Consider the following 26,244-nt stretch of genomic DNA (forward strand, 5'->3'; position numbering starts at 1 on the left):
AATGGTGTACTCAATATTGATGAGAAGTAGTACAATTGTTTGTGCGTTATCAGTTTAGGCAGATTGTGTTTATCTATTATTGTGACTTCGACAAAGATCAGACCACATTTTATGATTAATTAATGCAGAAAACCAGGTAATTGCAAAGCGTTCACAAACTTTTCCTTGCAACTGTATGTCACCGCATACAACCCTGAGATTCTTTTTCCTGCAGGCATACTCAGCAAATCTATAGAGTAACAACTATAACACGATCTATGAAAGATCAAGTCTAGCATAGAAGGCAGCAAACTGTGCAAATTCAAATATAAATAAATAGCAATATATAATAAGGGCACAAAAAAACAAGATAAGACTCCCTTAAAGTAGGAACATCTCAATAGATGAGTGCAGTTATCCCTTTTGTTCAAGAACCTGATGGTTGAGGAGTAGTAACTGTTCTTGAAGCTGGTGGTGTGAGTCCTGAGGCACTTGTACCCTCTACCTGATGAGCAGTGAGAAAAGGGCATGGCCTGGATGGTGAGGATCACTGATGATGGATGCTACTTTCCTATGACAGTGATTCATGTAAATAGAGCGTTCTCCCATTTTATTTACCAACAATCTTATAAAACTGATGGCAGAAGAAATAATGTGAAGTTAATGCTCACAAATGGCTGAACTCAATCCACTTTAATTGTTTGTCTATCTGAAGCATTCGGAAATTTGCTGCACAAAGTCATGATATCCTTTGTTGCTTCCATAACAAATGGTCCCTCATTAGCACTGGCACTGCTTTTCTTCATAAGCTTTTAAATAAATCAGCCCATTTCTACCACAGATGAACTGGATGACATACAAACCTAGAATAATTAGTGATAAGAAAGTATTCATCATGAAAGAGAAAGCTCTAACCTTCAATGTCACCACTAACAATGTGTCACATCAATACCTTAGAAGCCACACTGATAAGGAACCTTAGTGGACTCTCCACACTATCAATGGTAATACTCAGGTATTCCGCCACAAGTAATTCCTAGGAGCCTCTATATTAGGAAAGCAGGTCAGCACCAGCAACTCGGGTTCAATTCCACCTCTGTCTTTAAGGAGTTTGTAGCATCTCCCCATGACTGGGTTTTATCCAGGCGCTCCAGATTCCTACTACATTCTAAAGATGCACATGCTGGGCTCAGTAAGCTATGGGCATACTATGTTACCTCTGGAAGGATGGCAATAGTTGCAGGCTGCCCCAGCACATTCTCAGTTGATGACAGTATGCCATGTAACAAATGCAAATTATCTTATAACTAGTGTTAGTTCAATCCCTTAATCCACCCTGTCTCAAACTTGTTCTGTAAAATTCTCACGGCAGATGCACATAGTTCTCCATCATTTGTTCAACGTGTCCCACCATAAGCTTTGAGGTAAACATTATCTGTCTTTAAAGTTTTCCTGACATTCTTTGTACTCTTAAAGCAGCTATGTTAATAAAATGAGCAAGCATATTTGGTTTGATTAAGTAAACACTGTCATCTCCTCTTTTAATATTTTCTTTTAAATTCATACAAGCTTGTTCCAAAATCTAAGCACATGCCCACAAAAGCTCATCACTATTTCCGTATCTGGAACAGAATAAAGAAGCATATTCAGAGCATCCAGTACACTACATAAAAATGTATCTGCCTGTCTTAAACAAAGAGATTGCATTTTTAAAAAACTTTAGCAATTAGAAAGTATAATTTGGCAGAAACTATGAAACTGGGTGAAATCATTTGCAAGTTCAGCAGAGGCACAAATTGGAAGTGTTGAAGGGAAAATCATTTGTATCTCAAAATCAAATAAATGCAAACCCTTACAGTTAAAATAATTAGCAACAGCAAAAGAACTCTGATGCATATCAATGTTCTGTTTATTCATTTCCTTCACTCTTGATTACATTGATAAGGAAAGCACACATCTTAACTGGCAAAGGGTAAGGCCAGTGGGATTTTAATAAGCAAACGGTAACATATGGCTGCTAGTAAACATTTATTAGAATAAATAACTGTTAGTCTTTGACAACCATGCTTACATCAATTTTCTATCACATGACCACAGTTTTGTTTGCTCCCAGTATTTCTTCTGTAATCATGCAAACATTTACTGACTTGATATATATGATTGCATCACCTTGGAGAGAGAAAAAAAATTTCAACAACATGACAATCATTGTCATTGAAAGGTGCATGAGATTAAAAAAATTATCAGCTGTTAAAATGAAGGCACAACTCTGCAACCACATCCTTATTTTTCTAGTAATTGGCAAACACTTCTCTAGGATGGTTCAATATAAAATGGAATTCTTCCCAAAAAAGGGGAAAAAATGATAATTTTCCAGCAACTCGAGGCATTTTCTTTCAACTGCTCAATTATGTAGCTTCCTCAGGACCAGGAGAAGAAACATACTTCTTTTTTGGTTCCAATATCATCAAGAAATGCAAGTTAAAGCATTGGTTCAGTGTAGAATAAAGTTAAGAGTGCACTATTGCAGAGGCCTGTATTTAATCCAAAACAGAGCAACAAGATTGCCGCTACCAATGTCTTTAATCTCCAATTAAAATTCACCACATAATGCAAGGTACATTCAGTGGTTTTTACATTAGATAGATTTATCGTTAATTTAGAACTGTTTTCCACTGAATATGTGCAAACCCAGTTGGACCAAATTTCAACTCAGCCGGATACAGAAAGGCAGTTTTTTAACCTAACATGATATATTTCAGCACTGTAATGCACAGATCTAAGAACACATCAGTATTTAAATCTATGATGGAATTTACAATCTCAGATTACATCCAAAGATTTGAATTTAATTGATTAAAGCATCTTAATATGCACTGACTAGAAGTAATGTGAGGCATGAAATTTTTTATCATCTAAGTTAAAATGCTACAGGTGCTGGCAGATTCAAGATCATTGCTTCTTTAGGTCTCCACTCAATCATGATAACTTGGGGAAATTTGTCCTTGGCAATCCCATTCCTATGCCAAACACGCTGAAAAACATCTCTAAGAACTACATTTCTCTCTGCTAATTGCCAACTACAGACCACCAAATTAATATGGAAATAATAACAATGGAAAATTTAGATGAATACATTGAGGACATTACAAATGCAAATATTCCATGGACAGTACTGCAATTGGGATGACAAAGGTAGCGATCAAATACTAATTCCATGAAGACCTCCAAATTTTGAACAAACTCAAGACACATCTGCAGTTAGTGACACAGATGCTTACTCTTAGGATTATTTGATATTTGAACCAGGAACTTCACCTGTGCCATATTAATCTAATTTTGAAAAATGTATTGAAATATATAATCTTCCATTCAAACATTAAAACACTCCAGTTAGGTTGTTATTGATAGTGGTTATTGCACTGAAGTTCACCTCGCAAAGACAATTTGAATAAATTATAATACTGAACTATAACTATTAATTGAATTTCCCAGTTCATCAACTTTTCACACCTCATGCCTTAGTGAAGTGACATTAGCAAACCACATATTTCTCTATAAGATGTAGCTGCTCAGTTAAAAATGAGTCCATTTTTACACAGTTCAGTTGAAAGTCATTGCATCGCAGTTGAGTGCACAGTAGCCCAGCTATCTGCACACTGTTGACACTTGGTAGTGATTAAAATATCTCTCACAGCTATAAAAAATGTACTATTAGTATCAAAGTGAGGTCTCAGAAAATTTATCTGTAAATGGATTCTATATAATTTTACAAAATAAAGTTGCAAATATGCTGTTACAGATACAAGTTAATGCTAGTAAGCAATGTCAAGTCAAGATTCTTACTCCAGTTCTGTAGTTAAGAAGATTAATTCAGCTTGAGTTCAAACAAAACTTAAATTCAATTAACCATAAATACAATACACTTAATATTTAACATGGAAATAAAATTATCTAACTTAATACTAATTGAATTCATATCAGCTACACACTAGGATAAAGAAAATACAAACAATTAAAATTCTCCAACTTCTAACAAAGGTATTCCCTCCCCCAACTTAATTAAAAATTCTAACCAGATTCCTAGACATCATTTTGTTGATATTTTTAATTACAGCTGTTTCTGGCACCTAAAAATATTCCTGATGCTTAAACCTTTTAAACATTGTGTCAAAGTGATTCAAGAGAGTGTTTTAAGGAATCAGACACTATTGATAAACACAGCTGCAAAGATTAATGCTCAGGTGCTTTAAGCCTTCAGCAAAACTGAATCATCAGTAATTTGCTCCATGATTCTGAAACCTTTCTTTATATTCCTGAAAAACATATTGAGTTATCTAGATAAAGTTGAGGGTTCCTTAAAAGATTTAGTATCATCACAAACACATTAAAGTGACTCATGGATAAATTCTGGCAAGAGTGACTAAGTGAACAAGAATAGGTGAAGACCACATATAATTTGGTTTAGTCTCATGTCTGCTTATCAGACTAAAACCACAAATTGCATTGGTCTTAAGTTTACCAAATCTTACCCAAAAGGGGAAAACTGAGAACAACTTCCCTTGACATCAATGAAACATGGTACAAGAAAGGCCTACTGTCATTCTCAATAGCTCAAATGAAAAAAACTTTGAGCAACTGAAGCCAGATTAGAGAGGAAAGGTTTTTCAGTAAGAAGAGAGGAAAACAGCTAAATGAGTTCAGAGAAGCATAATGGGAAGCAAATAACACTGCTTTTTGAATTATCTTCCCTTCTAAAGCTAATATGTTGCTTTCCTTTTTAAATAGGTGCCTATTGGCCCAATGAGTCCATTTTGAGTCTTAGAGCAAACCTTTGGCCCACTTGTTCTATAGTAATTTATTCCTTTTCACATATCCATATGCTTCCCGCAGTTCTCTTGCCGCAACTCTCCTCCCAATAGGAGTAACTTACAGCAGCTTACCAATGCACATCCTCGGGAAGCAAATGGAGTATTTGGCAGAAGCCTATGCTATAATAGGGTGAACGTACAAATTCTGCCCATTCAGCACTTTAAATCAGAATTTATTTGTATTGTAAGGCAGTATCTCTACCTGCTCTGCCAATTACAGTGCAACTCTCTGTTGGTTACTTCATATTTTTCAGCTACATTTATAATTCCCATAATAATCAAGCAGTCTACCTCCAGGCTAAGACAGGTGAATGAACGAAAGATTAGTCAGATGACTTTAAAGTGCTTGGGGGGGGGGTACAATACAGCATCTACGAGCTTACAAAGACGTGGAAGGGTGAAGGTTTGGAGCAATTTAAATGCATTACAAAAATTGTCGAATTTAGAGCATCAGGAGCTAATGCAGATAAGTGAGCATAGGGATGATGTGTGAATGGGATCTGATGTAGAGCAAGATACAAAGTTACATTAGTGACATTTAAGAAGAAGAGATAACAGCTCAACCATGATGCTTGAAATAAAAACTGAAAAAGCTGGAACCACAGCAGATCATTCAGCATCAACAGAAAGAGAAATACAGTTAATCCATAGGGTTGGAGACATCTTGCTAGAATTCATGATTATGCTTAGTATACAAATAGCATGATTTGGAAATAACATTGCAAAGAAATTAATGTCTCACATTGAAATCACTTACAATTTAGAGGTTTGGAGAAAGAAAATCCATTACTGATCTTTCTAGTGAATCAATACAGTGCAGTAGCTGAAGGAGATCGGAACAGCCCCAATGTACAAATTTCAAGTAATATGCAAGGGTCCAGTGACTATACCGTGTAAAATTAGCTAAATCTTACCAACAATATTTAAAATTCTTTTATGAAAATGTACCTCAATTAAGTTACTGCTAATCACTGCAAGTACACGGTTGATTAGTAATTTCCAACTGGCACCTCAGCTGGCAATATCATGCTATTGCAACATTTTATTACAATTGAGAAAGTGTTATTTTTTAATTGTCAAGGCTGCAAAATGATTACTTCTGGTACTTGTTTTGCACACTATTAAATTTAGCTGTAATTGTAAGCAATATATTTTTCTCCAATGCATTTGAGATTATTTTCATGTCAGCCTTTCTGTATCGATTTTTTAAACTTGTCTCTCAATTATAAATATATAAAACTTGCCAAACAGGAGTTTACAATGTAACCATAAACAGATATTTGCAGAAAAATATAACTGTTAACATGTATAATTTCATAATTTCCATCAATGACATCAAAAGAAATATTTTGACTCTAGAGCACATTTCATTCAGTTCATAATTTCTGAAAGTATTCCCTGCAACTGAAGTTTTTCCTTGCTTAGGTCCTATGATCACACAAAGCCTTCTACATTTCAATTGTGGTTTATGAGAAATCAATTATATCACTTCCCTCAATTTTAGTCCTGACTGTGGAAGGACCAATCATTCAGCAAGAGGAAAGCACTAAAATCAGTCACACTCTAGCTTGGAGCAGTTCAGAGCCTTATACAAGTGTGCATCTTGAAAAGCCTTAGCAGCCCTCAGCCAGTGGGTAACATGTTTATGACTTCATCTACATGAGAAAAGGCAATTGATTATAAGTAGGAAGATTTCTCTTATCTACAACTTTAGCAATGTATTTTTGCTTTCCATCAATGACATCAAAATAAGTATTTTGACTCCAGAGCATATTTCATCAATGTACTTCTAAGTGTTAGAACTTTGACACCAGATATATTGATAACCCTGAAAGTAGGTGGTTTTCTGTAATATCAAGATTTTTTGAAACAAAATTTCATGGTGGAGTCTGCTTGTGCTATAGCACCACCATCTGGTTGAAGAACACATTAATTCTTCAGTTTCCTCTGCAGTATTCATTTTCATTTTCTTCTTCTATATTCAAATTAAAATAGTTAACAAAATTTTGTAACGGAATACATTGATACAATGAAATGATTAAGTTCTTTTTACATTTAGTTTTGAGTACATATTTAATCACTACTCTCAAATCACATCTTGTGATCATGATTTGCGAAATTTGGAAACTGCAGCAGCAACATGAGGAATTCTTAGGTTCAAGAGATAGCATGAAGGCCAAATATTTGAAGAGAAAGTAAATGTATTTGGGTTAAAATTTTAACATAATTGCAATAATTGTTTGTCCTTTTGTTGAATTGTGACAATTACTTTTTGGATCCGCGATCAGCTATTCTTCAATGATATTTACTTATCTCAACCTTAAGGACTGTGTACATATTCCTAAAATTAATGGGTAGGTTGTACAACTGTAAATTATGATCTATCAATGCAAACAATCATATATTATTCACTGATTACATTAATAATGAATTAACTATATGGTGCTGTGACGAGGTACCCCTGCTTACAGTAACGCTGTGGCATGTACAAGAAGTCCCAATGGCTGCTTCTTCAAGTTCTAAGTCTCATCTGCAGTGCTGTAAAGAGATATTTGACTCTGGGGGTGGAGCCTTTTATCACAATGTCTGCTCATTCTTTCATCTGAAAAGCCTCATTAAGAGAACTAAGCAAAATGCCACAGTACCAGAACAATGCTCATTACCCCCCTGTTCACTCTTATCTCCAATTGACCAAGGGTGGATGATAGGCAAGCTGAATAAAGGGAAAAAAATTTTAGAACATTTTCATGAAAGTAATAGCATTGTAGTAAAAGTGGTAACTTCATTCACGGTTTACTTTGACTTTGGCCCACTGCACTACTCTTACATTAAATATTTAGTGTACCCATCCCTTGTCAATCATTGCTTATACAATTCTCCAATTACAATCAGAATCAATAGCTGAAGAAATGTCTGTGTTCCGAAAGGCTGCTAAAACCTCAGAAGGTCACAAAGAAAGAGATTATACATTTTAATCTCAATTATATCAGGCCATTTAAGGACCACATAAAGAAGCGTGTATGACAGTAGAGCCCTACCATATACATACAATGAAAAGGGGGAAAAAGTCAATAGCATTATGCCTGAAACTCCTCTAAGAAAACCAGAATAACATCTAATTAAATAAAGAAACTGTTTGAGAGGAGGAAATGGACCCAGAGAGACAGAAAACACTGCTCATTGAAGAAATCATAAAATGTTATCATAGATTTTAAAACTAAACAAGAAACCTATACTAATATAAGCTTGGTAAGGCACAGATACATTGGAGCCAGTCCTGACAATTGATTGATGATATTTCCAGTTGAACACATCTTGGATATTCAGGCAATCACTCCACGTTTTTGTATCTTGTGAACAGATTGTAAAGCACTCTCAACGTTGACTTCAGATCCAAATTTACAACATCTGATGAAAGAAAATGCAATTTAGTTATGTTGAAACATAGCAAAATGTAACAATATTTAAGTTGCAAAGAAGGAACTCAAGCTAAATTAGTGGAGAAAGAACAGAAAAGGGAAAATTAATATTACAGTATTTAGCAATAGGCATTTATTACAATTATGTGCAAGAATTTACATCATAGAACATAGGTAGAATAGTACAGGGCCTTCAGTTCTTGATGCCTGTCCCAAACACTACAAATTAAACTACATATTTTCTGCCTTTACAGGATCCAAATCCCTCCATTCACTGCAAATTCATATGTCTATCCAAAATTTTCTATAACACCAGAATTATATCTGCTCCACCACTAACCCAGCAGGCTGTTTCAGACACCTACCACTCTGTAAACTCCCCAGCACATCTTGTTTACATTTTCCTAATTAAATGCATGCCCTTCAGTATCTGATTGTAGAATTTGGGGAGTTACTGCCGCATGGTATTAAATTCCTATGGTCAACAGGAAACAAACATCATAGGGAATAAAGTCAACAGAGCCAGATTTTATCCTTGTCCACAAAATGAGCCATATTTGCACAAGGCTACAAATCAGACCGGCTGATATTCTACCCTTGGTTATTATCAGCACTTGCGTGAAATGATTGTTTCTTAACATTTTTCAGCCAAGCCTGAACACTGTCTAGTCATGCACGCAAGCAAAGACTACTTTGTGAGGAATTGTGAATGGAATTGAATATTACATAACATCTGTGAGCATTCCCAGAGCTATTCTTATGATGGAAGGGATAAAAGAAAATTTGTTGATGAAGCAGCTGAAGACGAACTGGGGTTAGAACTCTGTCCTGAGGAATCCTGACAATGATGTTGTGAAGTTTGGATGATTGAATTATCTTCTTTTGTTTCAGGTATGCTCTCTGCTGCTGGCATTTTTTTCCCCATTATTGCCCATTGGTATTCAGTTTCACCAAGGTTCCTAAATATCACACTTGGTAAAACAAAGCCAGTGACTCTCTCCTCATCGCTGAGATTCAGCTTGTTACTCCACATATGGACCAAGGCTGTGATAAGTCCAGAGCTGAGTGGTTCTCGTGAAACTCAAACCAGGTATGATGAGCAGATTATAGGTGAATAAGTGCCTCTTCATGGCATTGTCAATAATACTTTAAATCGACTGACTGGATAGATTGGATTTGACCTGCGGTTTGTGGACATGACAGAAATTGACACTGTTAGAGGTTGCCACTGCCTCAACCATGTTGGAGCGCTCTGGCTAGAGGTACAGCTACCTGCTAAGTGCAGGAACTCAGTGCTACATCTGGGACGTTAACTGGTCTTGGAGCCTTTCCTGTATCTGGTGCTCATCTGAAGTGAATCAAGGTGGCTGACAGCTGGCTCCTGAAATGGTGGAGCTGTCAGAAGAAAGTTAAACTGGATCATCCACTCAGTATTTATGGCCAATTATAGCTGCAAATCCTAAACTCTGCAAGATTTCAAAAAGTGAATACCAAACGGATCTAAATTTGAACGAGTTTTACTCTGTAAACTGTTACAATTGCGAACCCTATTTACTTATTTAGAGATACAGCGTAGTAACAGGCTGTGTATCCAGCCTAATGAGTGTGAACTGCCAAAATACATTCATATGGCCAAATAACCTACTAACCCATATGTCTTTGGAATGTGGATTATCGTTTATTTCTATGGAAATTTAATATTGTCAATAATCTTGCTTCTTGAAGATACTGAACATTGATTTCATGATACAAGATCTGAGCTTCCATAGTGAAGGTGATAGTTTTTTTTAAAAATTGAATTGTACCTTCTGGCCGCGCTTTCGGGTTCTTAAGTCCTCCGTCCTGCATGAGCTCAAAGGAAAATGATACATTATGGACCTAAACAAAAAAATTAATTTTATTAGTCCAGTAAAGTAAACTGCAAGTCATCTCCAAGAGAAAAAAAATTCTTATTCTGGCATAATTTATAGCTCAAGCTAGCCTGCACATTCACAGCCTGTGTTGGAGGTCACGGATATAATATCAACTCACAGCTGTGCAGTAATCTCACAGCTTTGTGTATTATCTGCTACAGTTGCAACGTTCTTCTAACCACAGGTAGAAAGCCAGTTCACACCATTAGACTGAGACCAGAAAAACAAACTATCATGTTACATAACTCACATCCAGAGTCAAAAATGATAATCAACCCATATTAACCAGAGTAAGTCAGTGTAACTGTCATATAAAATGATGTAGCAGAACTAACACTTAAATAGAAAATGTAACAATTACTTTGCAACCTCAACATTGAAAATGAAATGTTTAATCACAGGTGCCACAAGGTATATAACTGAAATATATTTTTTGATTTCTTGTGCCAGTTGCATTATTAAATGATACATTTAGAGTCAAGAACAAGATACTCAACACTCTTAATCACCTCCCACAAAGATAATCAATTTAAAGACTTCTAAGAATTTCCATCCTAACAATTACAATAACAATTCCCAAGGGACTTCCTCAGGCGCAAGGGAAAATAATAAAGGCTCAGTCAAGGTCATAGGACAAAAGAAGAGAAGCAGAGATTTGGAAGTGGGAATTCCAGCAAACTTGAAGCCTTAGAAGTCAAAGGCTTCGTTCTCACTGGTGTAATTATTGAAATCAGAGTTATACATAGTCATAGAAGGAAATTACAAGAAGCTATGAGAGTTGAGATGAAAATTTTAAGGTTGTGATACTAAGGCAATGATGTTATTTAGCACTGGAGTGATGGATGATGGATGCACACTTCGTGCAAGATAGGACATATGCAATTTTTTATGATGACCTAGAGAAGAATGGAAAGGCAAAGAGAACTGGTAAAATATCTCAGAATTAACAAAAGCACGTATACGGGTTTCAGTGGATGAGGTGAGGAAGTGACAGGATAGCTAATACTGGGGGAGGAAGTATAAAGTCTTTAAGATGCTGCCACCATGTGGTCATCAGTTCATCCTTGTGTCAGCCTTGTATGACTGCCATTGAACAGGCTTAAACTGACATTATCATTTCTTGGGGATAACCTTGCATATTTGAACACCTTTGAGTTATAAAGCAGTGTTGTCACCACTTCAAGCACACATCCATATTGCAAAAATGTAAAAGCAAAGAAATTTGGAGTTCATTGTTGGTGCCAGCATATTCCAAAACAAATATCGGAATCTGGTTTTACTCCAGTGGTTTAAAAAGCAAACTCCTCGGAAATAATTTATTTCCGTGTTAATTCGGGGCTTAAGACACTATCCATGCCATAGAAATCTAGCAATGACCACCTCTAACCTGTTGGTGTTTATGTTTTCTAAGCTGACTAGTTGCCAGATAAACATCTGAAATTTAAATTTAACCTCGAGAAATGTGGTGCAAGTGCAGCTGCATCACCGCCTCATGACAGACTGTATTAATACCTCTCATAAAGGTCAAGTGAATTAGAAATAATATTTTTCAGGAACTAGAAAGATTTAATAAGTGTAAAACTAAATCAGAGTAGGTCCAATTTCTAACTAGGACATTTCACAATTTTTACATTTTTGTGCAGTGTCTGTAAAACAAGACTTGCACAATTCTACTATCAGCGTTACTAGATCTTATTTGCTTCCACCTTAAAAACCTAGATCCTTCCAAATACCGGAAAATACAGTATGTTCATGTTTACAGTACCTATCCAATTAAATAATGCACAATAGGAGGAACCATAAATGAGATGAAAGATTGTAATACATGAATGCTTGTTACCTGCACTGTCTTATTAAAATTAATATACTCATGAATTACTTGATTATGCTTCATTATATTTGTTATACTAACCTTCTGCTCAAAGCTTTCTGGTGTCAGATAAAAGTTGTACAGAGGAACAAAATAATCTTCCAGAAGTCCCATGAGCAACACAAGGTACACACCATCTGCAAACTGATATCAGGCAGAGATTTTAGAATAACAGTGTTTTTAATCTATAAAGCAAGCAGTTAATCAAACTCAATCCATACTACTTACAACTGAATATTAGTTATTTATTTTACTTCAACAACACAATCAACATAAATGAGATACAAGTTTGGATTTGATTCTGATTTAATTCACTTTTGGGACCTAGACATTGCAAGTAAGACTCCCAAATTCTAACCGCCTTTAAGTACGTGAAAATAAGCCACATTTTTGAATTGCTGCAGTGCTTCTAGAGGAAGTACATTCACAATCCTGTTTGATAAAGAGTTCAAGGATTTTGACCTTGTGATGATAAAAGATGACAATATATTTCCACGTGAGGATGGCATATGAACTTGATGGAAACTTGCAGGTGATTATGTGCCCATGCACCAGCTGCTCTTGGCCTTCTTGGTGTTAAAGGTGCTTTTGAAATAGCTGAGACAGGTAATTCTAGTGCATTTATAGATGGTGCACACTGTTCCAACTGAATGGTCGTTTAGGGTGGTGAATGGGAACCAATCTAGTGGTGAATAGTTTTGAACATGCTGCACTCATCGTGGAGAATTCCCATCACACGCCTGAATGATGCCTTGCAGATGGCAGAAATGCCTTGCTCATCACAGGACACACAGCCTCTGACCTCCTCTTGCTGCCACAAGTATTTATGCAGCTGATCCACTGGAGCCACTTGAGTTTTTAGTCAAAGGCAGCCTCCCCAGAATATTGATGGTGAAAGACTCATTGACAGTAATGTCATCGAAGGGTAGGTGACTAAATTCTCCTGTTGGAAATGGTCATTACCAGGCACTTCTGTGGCACAACTGTTACTTCACACTTATCAGTAGTCATGGGAGACTTTATTTGCTGAAGAGCCATAGATGGAAATAAACAGTGTACAACATTCTCAACATTCTAACATTTCCTATTATAATGGAATAGAAGTCATTAATGAAGCAGGGGGCATGAGCCTAGACAATACTCTGGGTAACTCCTGCAGTGACGTTCTCCAGCCTCAATCATCCTGCTTCATGAGGTATGATTCCACCCACTGGAGTACTTTCCCTTTAAATATCATTTTCCTCAGTTTTACAAGTATCCTGATGCACACTTAAGTCAAATCCTGGCTTAATGTCAAAGGCAACCTTCACTCACATCCACCCCTCTGACTCTCAACACAGGAGCCCCTCAGAGCACTGAACTAAGTCCCCTCCTTTACTTCCTGTATACCCATGACTGTGTCGCCACCCACAGCTCTAATCTGCTAATTAAATTTGCCAACGACACTACACTGATTGGCCTAATCTCAAACAATAACAAGGTGGCCTACAGGAAAGACGCCATCTCCCTGATACAGTGGTGTCAAGAAAACAACCTCTTCCTCAATGTCGCAAAAACAAAATTGCTGGTTGTGGATTATAGGAGGAATGGAAACGGGCTAACTCTTATTGACATAAATGGATCTGGGGTTGAGAGGGTAAACAGCTTTAAGTTCCTCAGCATCCACATCACCGAGGATCTCATGCGGTCGGTACACACCAGCTGTGTGGTGATGAAGGCACAAGAGTGCCTCTTTCACTTCAGATGGTTGAGGAAGTTTGGTATGGGCCCCCAAATCCTAAGAACTTTCTACAAGGGCACAATTGAGAGCATTGTGACTGACTGCATCACTGCCTGGTATGGGAACTGTACCTCCCTTGATCACAGGACTCTGCAGAGAGTGGTGCGGACAGCCCAGCGCATCCGTAGTTGTGAACTTCCCATGATTCAGGACATTTACAAAGACAGGTGTGAAAAAGGCTCATTGGGGATCCAAGTCACCCCAACCACAATCTATTCCAGCTGCTACCACCCAGGAAACAGTACAGCAGCATAAAAGCCAGGACCAACAGGCTCTGGAACAGCTTCTTTCACCAGGCCATCAGACTGATTAACTCACGCTGATTCGAGTGTATTTCTATGTTACATTGGCTGTTCTATTTATTATAAATTATTACAAATTGCTATGCTTGCACATTTAGATGGAGACGTAACATAAAGATTTTTACTCCTCATGCATGTGAAGGGTGTAAGAAATAAAGTCAATTCAATTCAACAATCGCTCGCATCTCACTTCAATAATTCAGATCTTTGATCTGTGTTTCTAAAATGATAAGGTCTGGAGTTGACTAGTGAAATGAAACTTCGTTCAAAATATACTCAATGAGTAGGTTATTCACAATGAAGTTCACAGTCCAGAATAAATTTATTATCAAAGCACGTAAGTCACCGTATACAACTCTGAGATTCATTATTTATTTAGCTATACTGCACAGAGTAGTTCCTTATAGTCCTTCGAGTCACACCACCCCAGGAACCCTCAACAAACCCAATTAACCCTAACATAATCACAGGACAATTTACAATGACCAATTAACCTGCCTGGTAATCTTTGGACTGTGGGAGGAAACCAGAGTACCCGGAGAAAATCCACGCATTCCATGGAGATGGCGTATTCCTTACAGAACGGCACCGGATTTGAATTCCGAACTCTGGAACTCTGACTTGTAATAGCATCGTGCTAACCACTACACTACTGTAGTAAAAACACTGTTATTCTGAAGCAATTTTCTTGTGGGCATACACAATAAATCCTAGAAACACAATAGAATCAATGAAAGCCTGTACCCAACAGGACAGACAAACAACCAATGTGCTAACGACTACAAATGTTGCAAATATAAAAGAAATAATAATAATAATATATAAGCACTAAATATCAAGAACATGAGATGAAGAGTTCTTGAAAATGAGTCTATAAGTTGTGGGTACAGTTCAGTAACGGGGCAAGTGAAGCTGAGTAAAGTAATCCCCTCTGGTTCAAGAGCCTAATGATTGAAGGCTAGTAACTGTTCCTAAACTTGGCGGTGTGGGTCCTGAGGCTCCTCTACCTTCTTCCTGATGGCAACTACAAGAGAGCATGGCCTGAATAGTAAAGGCCTTTGATGATGGATGCAGCTTTTCTGCTCAATGGTGGGGAGGGCTTTACCCGTAATGGGCTGGGCCATATCCACCACTTTTTGTAGGATTTTCCATTCTAGGGCATTGGTGTTTCCATACCAGGCCATGATGTAACCAGACAATATACTCTCCACAACACATCTATAGAAGTTTATCAAAGTTTAAGATGTTATGTTGAATTTTCACAAACTTCTAAGGAAGTTGAGATGCTGATGTTCTTTCTTCATAATGGCACTTACGTACTGGACCCAGGAGAGATCCTCTGTAATGATGGCGCCAAGGAATTTAAAGCTGCGTACCCTCTGCACCTCTGATCCCCTAATGAGTATTGGCTCATGGAACTCCAGTTTCCTCCTCTTCAAGTCAGTAATCAGCTCCATGTTATTGCTGACATGTGTAGCCTTTAGCACATTGAGTTATGGCACCACTCAGCCAGATTTTCATACTCCCTCCTATATACTGATGCGTCACCACCTTTGATTCGGTCAACGACAGTGGTGTCATCGGCAAACTTAAATCTGGCATTGGAGCTTTGCTTAGCCTCATATTCATTAGTATAAACCAAGTAGAGCTGGGGTCTAAGTACACAGCCTTGTGGCATACCTGTGCTAAAGGAGATTGTGGCGGAGATGTTTTTGCAAATCCAAACTGATAAGGAGGTATTGAGACCAATGTCTTGAAGCTTATTAATCAATTTTGATGGGATGATAGCATTGAATACTGAGCTGTAGTCAATGAAGAATATCCTGATGCATGCATCTTCTCTGACCAGATGTTCCAGGGTTAAATGAGGAGCCAGTGAAATCGCATCTGCTGTGGACCTATTGTGACAGCAGGCAAAATGGAGCAGATCTAATTCGCTTCTCAGGCAGAAGTTGATTAAGTGGCACCTGCTAGATTCATCCATGAGAACTTCTATCACTTTGCTGTTGACTGAAAGTGGATTGCGCTTGTCCTATTTTTTTGTGAAATGATCATAAAGCCTTCCATGTTGTTAGGCAGAATGCAGTAATATAACTACCTTGGATGAGTTTGGCTAATGTTCAAAAACAGCATCCTTCAAGGATCTGCACCATTCAAGCCATATTCTTTTCTTGCTACTGCCATCACACCACCAGGTTCAAGAACAGTTATTACCCCTCAACCATCAGGTTCTTGAGCAAAAGGGAATAACTACACTCATTCTGTTTCTGATGTTCCAACAACCAACATCTTTATCTCATAATTTCATACTCATTATATATTGCTATTTATTTATACTTGCATTTGCAATTTGTTGTTCATTGATCCTGTTTAACAGTTACTGTTCTATAGATTTGCTAAGTATGCCCTCAGGAAAAAGAATCTCAGGGTTGTATGTGGGGACATGTATATACTCTGATGATTAATTTTACTTCGTACGTTTAAACTTCAGTATTGTATTGGGATGTTGTTTTATCCCAATCTTTACAGTAAGTACCCAGTGCTCTTAGTTATTTCTTGGTATTGCTTGGAGAAAAACAAATTAGCCAAAGACTAGCCTGGATGATGGTGGGGATGTCAGGAATAAACTGAGATAAGTCTTCCACTCAACACTTCTCGGTGATTGCGGTTTGTAAGTGTTTCAGTCTTTTCCTTTACACTCCCTTGCTTGGCCTTGCCATCAGTGAAAATAAGAATGCTCTTTCCTCTGGCCATTTAACTGCCCACCGACATTTTCTACTAGATGTTGCTAGACATCAATGCTTGATGTGATCTTTTAGCTGTGGGAGCACAAAGCTCTATAATACTTTTAAGTATCCCAGCATTTAATCGTAGAGCACTTCCATAACTGTTAGGTACACACTTGGTACTGCCCCCTCATGTCCTTCTGTAACATGCCCTTCAGTACTCATCATTGAACCAGGTCTGAACCCCTGGCTTGACAGCAATGACAGGGCAAGGGTGATGATAAAATACACTGATGGAGTACAGGCCTGCTGCTGATAATTGTCCATAATGTCACTGGTGCCTAGTTTTGAACTGCAAGATCTCTGCCACACAACAGAATGGAGGGTATCCTCAATGTGAAGATGGACTTTGTTCCATTAAGACGGTGCTGTGGTCACAAACGCTATCACAAGCAGATGTATCTTCCACACACAGTGCCACCAAACCACATTTAGTGATCCCCCACCAAGAGTACATTCTGCACTTGTACAACTTCCAGTGCTTCCTCTAGTGATGTTTGACAAGGAAGTTGATCAGCTGAGAAGCTGAAGCATAAATAGATGTGAAACATAAATAGAAACAGTTTCTATTACTGAAGGAATCATGTATAATGTGTTCTTCATCAGAGGCAAGGGTTCCAAATATTTTAACAAGTAATCAATTGCTTTCTTTGTACAGCTTTCTGAAACATAACATTTCTACCTGTGTCTCCAGTTCCGTTACTTCCAAGTTGAGTTTGTTTAGATGTTTATTCACAAAGGTGATGAGTGACTGGGAAAATAAAATAACAAAAAATGAAATCATTGCTCGGCAATGCAACTTGGAGAAAACTGAACTTTTATTTGGAAATAACCAACACATTGATCTGATTGCATATCTGACTTCATTGATCTGATTGTGTATCTGACTGCACACACATGCATAAATTTTAGTGTTTCGGCAATATCCTCCCACATTTCCCCTCTTTATTACTTGTACAATGCGACAGAGACACAACATAAGATTTTTACTCCCTTGGATGTAAGAAATAAAATAAATCAAATCAAGCTAGGAAGTATGTGTGGACAGAGGCAGAATTAATATTTCAAATCAATGCCCTTTCATCAGAACTGGGAAAAATAAACTGGGATTAATTGCAAAGAAGGTGGTAGTAATTGGTGGGAGATATGAGTGTGGGTGGGAGCAGGGGAAGTTGCTGAGAGAGCAAAAGGCAAGATGTACTCTATGGTAGGGAACTAGAGAAATTAAATGACAGAGGTGTAAATAGGAGAATACAACTGCAATCTGATATTACCAGAGAGAATCAAAACTACTAATAGTGGAATACTAAAAAATGTAAGGTTCAATGCCAGAATAGGTGATAATCTGAAGTTGTGAAATCAGCATTCATCTACAAGGTTACAATGTTCTTCATCAGAACAGGTGGTGCTGTCCTTCAAGATCAGGTTCAGCTTTACTGGAATAGGAGGTCAGGCCCTGGAATTGAGAAGGCATTGCAGCTGTACATTTGCAGTAGGTGTGGTATGAAGAGGACTGTGGATTAAAGGAAATAGAAGAAAGAACTGAAGGGAAAAGTGTCAATGAAAGCGGAAAAGATATGCTGATATCAGTATCAGAATTTACAGAAAATAGTCTATTGAATGTAGAAGACTGATAATGTGGAAGGTGGGTACAAAGAAGAGGGAGTGAGAGCAAAGGAGCAGGAAATTAGCCATGTACTTAGAGCTAAAATACTAAATAGTAAATGATATTCTATGTGTGTCAAGTTATTGTGCACTGTCAGCGATGATGCACCTAACGATGGTAAGCAAAATTGGTCAAGCAGTATAATGAGCTGAATAAAAACTCAATAGCAACAGCTTTTGCTTCTAATGTTAACCATTATTAAGCCAAACAAAAATCTTAACACTTAAAAAATTTGCTCTTCGTAAATCACTTAAAGTAGGTGGTTTTGATAGTAGATCAGCAACAGAAATGTTTTCTGTTTTGATCTCAACTTAACTATTTGTTTGAAATTAATTTAAATGTTCAAAATTATTTAAAAAGTACTGAACTATTAAGGAAGCAGAGATCGAGGAATACTAGTACAAGAACAAACAACAGTATTAACATTACTATCCACACAATGGGCTTTCAGAACATGAAGCATGAGCAAACAGTACCAAAAAGAAAATGAGGTAAGTATTTAAAAAGGAAAAAATATAAAATAATGCAATGATAAAATGAAAAGTTAAAAGGATTATAGTGGTCGGTTCCAATTGAAAACCTTCAGCACTGGCATTACATTTAATTGTGCCCTTCTGTGCACAGAATATTTGACCCAAGAGTCATACATTTTAACTCTGCATTAGAAATCATGCACCATTACATTTCATTCAATTTGTTGATTGCACAGTCTAAAAAAATTTTCAAAACTTGATTTGAAATTTACCTTCTTAACAACACTGAGTTTATCAGGAGCATGGTCAAATAGTGTATCAAATGCATCCCGTTCTGGAATAATAAATGACAATGCAATTCAGATATTCTCGCAATAAATCACAAACCTAAATGCAATTTCCTCACTATTTACTCCAGCAAAGGCACCCTCTGGTTCAAGTGCACCCTTTTATTAAAGGTTGGCATTGCAATAGACCTCCACCATTTTGTCTTTACGAAAAGGTTTTCGGGGGTGAGGGGGCGTGGGACACTGCATCTTTGATCCTGATCTCCACTGCTGCACAGAGTTTGCACATTGTCCTTGCAGTGCACATTTTCCACAATGTACTCTGGTTTCCTCTCATGTCCCATAGATGTGCTGGTTAATAGGTTAACTGGACACTGTAAATAGCTTTGAAGGGTGGCAGAAGATTTGTGGAGTTAAGAATGAGAACAGGTATTTGTGAATTAAGAGGATGAATGGCAGAGATTGGATTGCTTTTAGAGCTCACACAGATTTGATGGGCTGAATCTTCAATCCTGCTGGAAATACAAAACTACATTTATAGAGCCTGAAAACATGCTTCTACAAACATTGTGTCAGTTCTTTCTTTGAAGTATCCAGAAAAAGTCATGAAAACAAGGAAAACAAATGCCTGTGCTATAATAAGGGAAAGAAAAAAAATAAAGCTCTGGATGGGCGGACATTAAGAACTTTAAATCAATATGACTAGTGTCCTTTTTTTGTAAATTGACAAATTAAAGCATGGTGTTGGGTGCCAAATCAGAATATCACTGATTCGTGTTGTGATATACATTGTTTTGCACAAATAATGAGCATCTATCGTTCACTCAAATATATCTTTCAGTACATTGGCAAACAGCATGGCCACAAAAGTCAATGAAAAAAAAGAGAGAATCACAACACGGTTGGACCTCTGAATTACCTGAATCTATATACTTGCAGTTCCCAGCAGAGGTCTCTAACCTGTTATTCCCAGGAGGAACTTTCACAAGTGGTTGCTTAGGTCAAAATATGGCAATCACACTGCTCCAAAGCAGTCTTTGTCTATTTCCCATACTTCCTAATTCAGTAGTGGAGAGAGTAGGAAACATTCTCACACCCCAGATCTCAGCTCTGACAGCAAACACTTTCTTGATCTCTCATTTTCGGTACCCCAGCCGTGGCTCCGGTACACACCCTGCTCGAGACCCCAGGCTCACACTTAAAATGAATAAACAAGCCAGTAAACTCTCAGGACTTCTGAAAAATTGGATGTCAGATTTCATACATATTGGAAAGGACCAGATTGCAAAATCACCAGACATCATTGTAGTCTGGTTTGCATGCAACTTGTGATGCATTTATGCATAATCTATTAACTGCTTAGACTATGTTTGGCCTAGCTTGCTCCATCTGCAAGATATTCAAGATGGTGTACCCCTTTGACTTGGGTGGTACTGTACACCCCACCTTAAACTTCAACATAGGAAAAGAATGTCTTCTTAAAGGTACAGCATCATTATATACTAAAAAAAGACATAAAAACTATATATTTCTTTTCAATTAGAGGTGTAATAATAACTGAGGTTGTTTAGCTATTTACTTACCAAACCTCCCCATCATCATCCTGCAATATAAAATACAAAAGTTAATAATTAAACTCAACCCTTTTAACATTTTTTCATCATTACAAAAAGGCTGACTTAATGAAATTCCTGAGAACTTTGTTAATACTGTACTATATAAAGAAAAATGATAAATGGATCCAAGTTACATCATATTATTCTCAAAGCAGAAAAACTATTGTACAGTGGATTCCAGTTAATTGGAACACATTGGGACCATTTTGGCCCAATGAGGGCATGATCCAATTACTTGAAGTTTCATGGAAATAGTTTAAAAAGATATAAAAAGACATACTACTGTTTCATTGAGTAACAAATTATGTATTTAAATGAATTACAGAACTAAATTTTAAAACTATGAATATGACTATTGTATTATAAACTATGTATTAGTTCCTAATAGCAATCAACAGAGGAATTTATACAGTGTATGCTGCCAGGTTCTTTTGATTGACTATAAATGACTAAATCAATGCAGACAGCTAGTACAATGCCTTCATACAATGCTTTAGGGAATTGCATCCTCCAGATCTTCATTTTCATTTTAACATTCAAGACGATTGCCGATACTTTCAAACTCTTTGTGGTTCCTAACTTGTTGAAGTATTGAAATTGTTTTGTTTTCACTCCTGACTGTTTCTGGCATCTAGCATCTCCAAATCTGAAATCTTGAAACCGTTGTGAGCAACAGTTCTGAATTGTCTTACTCCTTATTTGTCACCAACTATCAGTGGCATAGGCAATAGACGCTGTTTAAAAACTGTTCGCTCAAAGCATGGTGTAGTGGCTAACGGCCACACAAGTGCACATGACAGACGCTAGATGGAAACTTTTTGGCAATAGTCTCCCATCTCAATGAAGCAGCATGGAATCCCAAATAAACAAAGGGAATCTTGGCTAAATTCTCGATTAGTTTTTGTTCTTTCAGTTATCTCAAATAAGCAGCTGCCCCAATCAACCAGAATTCACTGCATATGCTGCCAAACAATTCTAAAATAGATTTTATAGTGACAAAAACATCTTTCTTACAAATAACTTCAGCTTTTTCTAACAGATATGGTTAAATCAAGAGGATGTGAGACAAATGATAGTGCTCCAGAGTTACTGCACAGTTACTTGTGAAAATTAAACCTAGGAGGAACGTTAATTCTGATTTCAGCAAAAATCTAATATTGAAGTTTCACACCCATCTTCATAATTTGGCCACCTAATAATACACCTGTCACCATTTCTTCTAGAATGGTGGCATATTTTCTTGCTGCAAAAGCATCATGAGTAATTATTTCAATTCCAAACAAGCATAGATCCATTAGTCACATGTGAGAACCAGCTGAGATTGTCGCTGGAAGAAACCACACAGGATCTGGGTAATGGAATTTTAAATGTCAGCTGGAAAAGGTATATACATTATACATTCAGCAGCTTACACACTGAGAGCATGCTGCCTCCCAGACTGCTTTTTGTCTTAGATCAAATTTCAGCTTTTCAGCGTGGGCTGGTTCGTGGAAATGGTAAATTCATTAGGCGAAACAGAAAAACAAACACTCCAAAAAAAATGACCATACCTGGGAAGTTTTCATAAATATTCAACAATGAACCTGTTTTTAAAACATCTAGAATTAATAGTATACATTGCTTTATTTCTCTTCAGCTGTACAATTTATTTGATTCATGTTTGAAATAAATAGAAGAGTTCAACTTACTCTGTAGTGCTGGTCAACTCCTCTGTAACGTGGGATGTGTGAAGTATCCCTTCTCTCTTCTGCAACCATAGAAAAATTCAACTATTCAGAATAAGAAAGCAACATAGCCATTTAGATCTTCATTTTATGTCCATAATATAATCAAATTTGTTTCAAGTCTGTTGATGGATGATTATGCAATAAAAACAATTGGATTCCGGTTTCACAACTTGAGTTTGATGGATCATAACTGTGTGTGTGCGTGTCAGGTTCAGGTCAGGAATGTAACATGTCCTTGCCATTTGGTCAGAAAAGGTTAGTTCTTTATAAATAAATGTATGAAGTATCAGTATTGTGGAGTGTGATAGGACTGATCATCTTCACAGATCTAGGAAGGAGCAGATAGCACAAAAAAATGTAGTTCTGTTTCTCAATGTAGTTTCATTTTAGAGCCAGAGTATCTAACCCAATCCAGAAAGGACAAAATTATATGCATCAAGTTCAGATTGGATCAAGTACATCAAAGAATATTGAATCAAGTTGGAATTGACTGTTATCACTTGAGTTTGGTGTGTGCTTCAATTCTACATGCAACAAAGCCACTAAACACAATTAAGCAACATCAGTGCAAATAGTGAAGAAAATACATCTTCAAACATCAATTAAAATATTGAGTGATGCTATACATGTCTCCCGTTCCCTCTCTAACAAGTAAATTATCAAACTCAGTTGATAATAAGTTAGGTAATCAAAGCCAAGTGGCTGGTTGAGGGATTAGAATTACCATTAGCCTTAGGTCTGAAGGTAAGGAAGGGGAAATGAATTATCCAGCAATTGTGTTAACTCTCACAATCATTGGCACACAATGGTCCAGTGTGTAACATCCACAAAATGGTACTGTAGCTATCCCAAACACTACCTCCTAAACCTGTGAGAATCTCCCTCAACACAAGCAACAAGCACCTCAGAATGCTTTCACCTTCAGGACCTCTCAAATCACATCAATGTGTCCAAATTCTAAAATGCTCAGTAGAATTGCGGGAATTTATCAGAAGAACTGCAATGGCTCAAGACATCGGCTCTCCACCAACTTCTCAAAAACAATAAATGATGGGCAATAAAATGAAGCATTTTCAGAAATACTTACAAAAACACTTAACAATTAATAAGCAAAATATTTATTAAGTTATAAAAACCTGTTGGGAATGCTGGGAAAAGGCAGAGTTAATCTAATAAGCTTGATTTACTTGGAAATATTTACTTATTTATTGAGATACAGCATGGATTACAGCCATTCGGGTCCTTCGAGCCACACCGCCCAGCAATCCACCCAATTTAATGCCAGACTAATCACAGGACAATTTACAATGACCAATTAACTTACCAACCAGTATGTCTTTAGATTGTGGGGAGGAAACCAGAGCACCTGGAGGAAACACACGTGGCCACGGGGAGAACGTACAAACTCCTTACAGGCAGTGGTGGGAATTGAACCAGGGTCGCCTGTACTGTAAAACTTTGTGTTAACCACTATGCTACCATGCTGCCCCATATGAGAACAACATGCCAGAGAGAACAGTGTGCCAATAAGCAGCAAAAAAAATTAAAATAAAGAAATTATAGAAAGAGTGGTGGGAACCATTGATAGCAGTTAATCCCTTCTGCAGGACTTTATACTATAAACCCAGGAACCACCATCATATTCTGATAACTAATATCATTAATAGAATATTAGCTAACTAACTCAAATTTTGATAAGATATATCCAGAAAGAGCTACTTTGCCAGTTCTCCATGCGTCTGCCTTAGTGAAACTCAGGTTTAGATGTTTAAAAATGCGCTATGCATCTATGCAAAATTTTGAACAATCAACAGGTTTCTTTTTTTCCACCAAAACCACTCACTTTGTATTAGTAAGTGGCTTTGTGGAGGTAAAATTTTGTAAAAGGTGCAAAGCAAGAACAGATGATGGATCTGGTTGGTAAACAGTACTGATATTGAATTTATGTTACTCTGTTCAGTTTAACTTGATCTTGGGAGCATGGCAAAATCACTACTTGGGCTATCTGGTTTGATTCCTTTTTTACCAGCACACTCTTCAAAAATTTGGAAGTCTTCGTCTGCAGAACACACCTATACATTAGTTGGTTGTTCATTAAAATTAATAATGATATATTTATTGTCTGATTGAGAGACAAGTAGACACTGAGGGACAGAGAGGGAGGTGCTGGAGAGAGGGACTGGAGAGAGGGGTCTACCCTGACCAGAAGATTTTAAATAAAAAGGGTCTGCTTCAGCATGATTGCCTGCCTGCCTGCATGCCTCCAAAAAAAAAATCTCTCTGAAGTCTTTGGCAGCCTAATCAGGGAAAATATTTGGGTGAAATCACCCTAAAAACAATGAAAATATAAGGTAAAAGGAGGACTGCAGCAATCATAATCAAATAGATGCAGAAGGAAATAATGCTCTGAAGCAGTCAAGATGAAATAACAGACAAACCAGACAATAAGAGATATTTACATCTTTTTTCTAATATATATCAAAGATAGGAATTGAAGATACAATAGAAGTAGATGCAAAACAAATTCAGTGAATTGACTGAGGTAGGGTGGTTTCAAGGCTGGCTCTGAACAAAAAGGGCCATTATCAAAATACCTATATAGGTGTCCCCCACTTTTCGAACGTTCGCTTTACAAAACCTCACTGTTACGAAAGACCTACATTAGTACCCTGTTTTCACTTTCAGAAGGTGTTTCCATTGTTACAAAAAAAATCAGCGGGAGATAAAAAGCCGCGCGCGCCCCAAGCAGCCGCTCTCCCCCGGATTCGGAACGGCATTGCTTAAACACGTTGCATTGAGCAGCTGTTTACAAGATGAGTTCTGAGGTATTGGAAAAGCCTGAAAGAGCTCATAAGGGTGTTACATTTAGCGTAAAACTAGACATAATTAAGCATTTTGATCGTGGTGAACGAAGTAAGGGCAAAGTGAGTTTGACTTGTGGAAGCTGACGAAGATGATGTTGAAGAGGTTTTGGCATCCCATGACCAAGAACTGATAGATGAAGAGCTGATGCAATTGGAAGAGGAAAGGATAACAATCGAAACCGAATGCAGTAGCGAAATGAACGTGAAGCCACAGTGTGAGGTTTTTGCTGCAATGATAAAGTATGACTTTAATTTTGAAAGGATACGTCGGTTTAGGGGATACTTGCAAGATGGTTTCAGTCCTTACAAAGAACTGTATGATAGAAAAATGAGCGAGGCTCAGCAGTCAAGCAAGCCTTCCACATCAGCCACAGCAGAGGACGAACCTCGACCTTCCGACATCAAGGTGGGCAGTCATAGCAGAAGATGAGCCGCCTGCTCTAACGGAAACAGATGACGTGATGACACCCCAGTGTTCCACCACCCCAACACCCAGGCCGCAGACAGATACAGTACCGATTCGTGGAGAATGCAGCAGTAGCCGGGAGACACACAGCACATCTTTAAGAAAAAAGCCAAAATAAACATTCTAATTAATTAGGTGCCACCCCACACATAAATGTCGGCCCAGATCAGAGGCGATGCAATCAGCACTGATCTGAGCCGACAATTACATGTCGGGCGGCACCTA

General features: G+C 37.4%; 1 protein-coding gene across 3 annotated transcripts in view; it reads right to left on the reverse strand.

Annotated features, from left to right (window-relative positions):
- Positions 1-1,518: 1,518 nt before the first annotated feature.
- The window catches only part of parvb (parvin, beta), a 73,596-nt gene continuing 48,870 nt past the window's right edge, over positions 1,519-26,244 (reverse strand). For all 3 annotated transcript variants that reach the window (XM_072267843.1, XM_072267845.1, XM_072267844.1), the window contains exons 7-13: positions 22,651-22,709; positions 20,930-20,949; positions 19,332-19,393; positions 17,603-17,671; positions 12,095-12,196; positions 10,075-10,147; positions 1,519-8,258 (exon numbers count right to left, since the gene is read on the reverse strand). In XM_072267843.1, the coding sequence (XP_072123944.1) occupies positions 8,182-8,258; positions 10,075-10,147; positions 12,095-12,196; positions 17,603-17,671; positions 19,332-19,393; positions 20,930-20,949; positions 22,651-22,709 (462 nt within the window). In that variant the 3' untranslated portion in view covers positions 1,519-8,181. The remainder of the gene's footprint in view (positions 8,259-10,074; positions 10,148-12,094; positions 12,197-17,602; positions 17,672-19,331; positions 19,394-20,929; positions 20,950-22,650; positions 22,710-26,244) is intronic.

The sequence above is a fragment of the Mobula birostris genome, chromosome 9 (assembly GCF_030028105.1).
Source record: "Mobula birostris isolate sMobBir1 chromosome 9, sMobBir1.hap1, whole genome shotgun sequence".
Lineage (NCBI taxonomy): Eukaryota > Metazoa > Chordata > Chondrichthyes > Myliobatiformes > Myliobatidae > Mobula > Mobula birostris.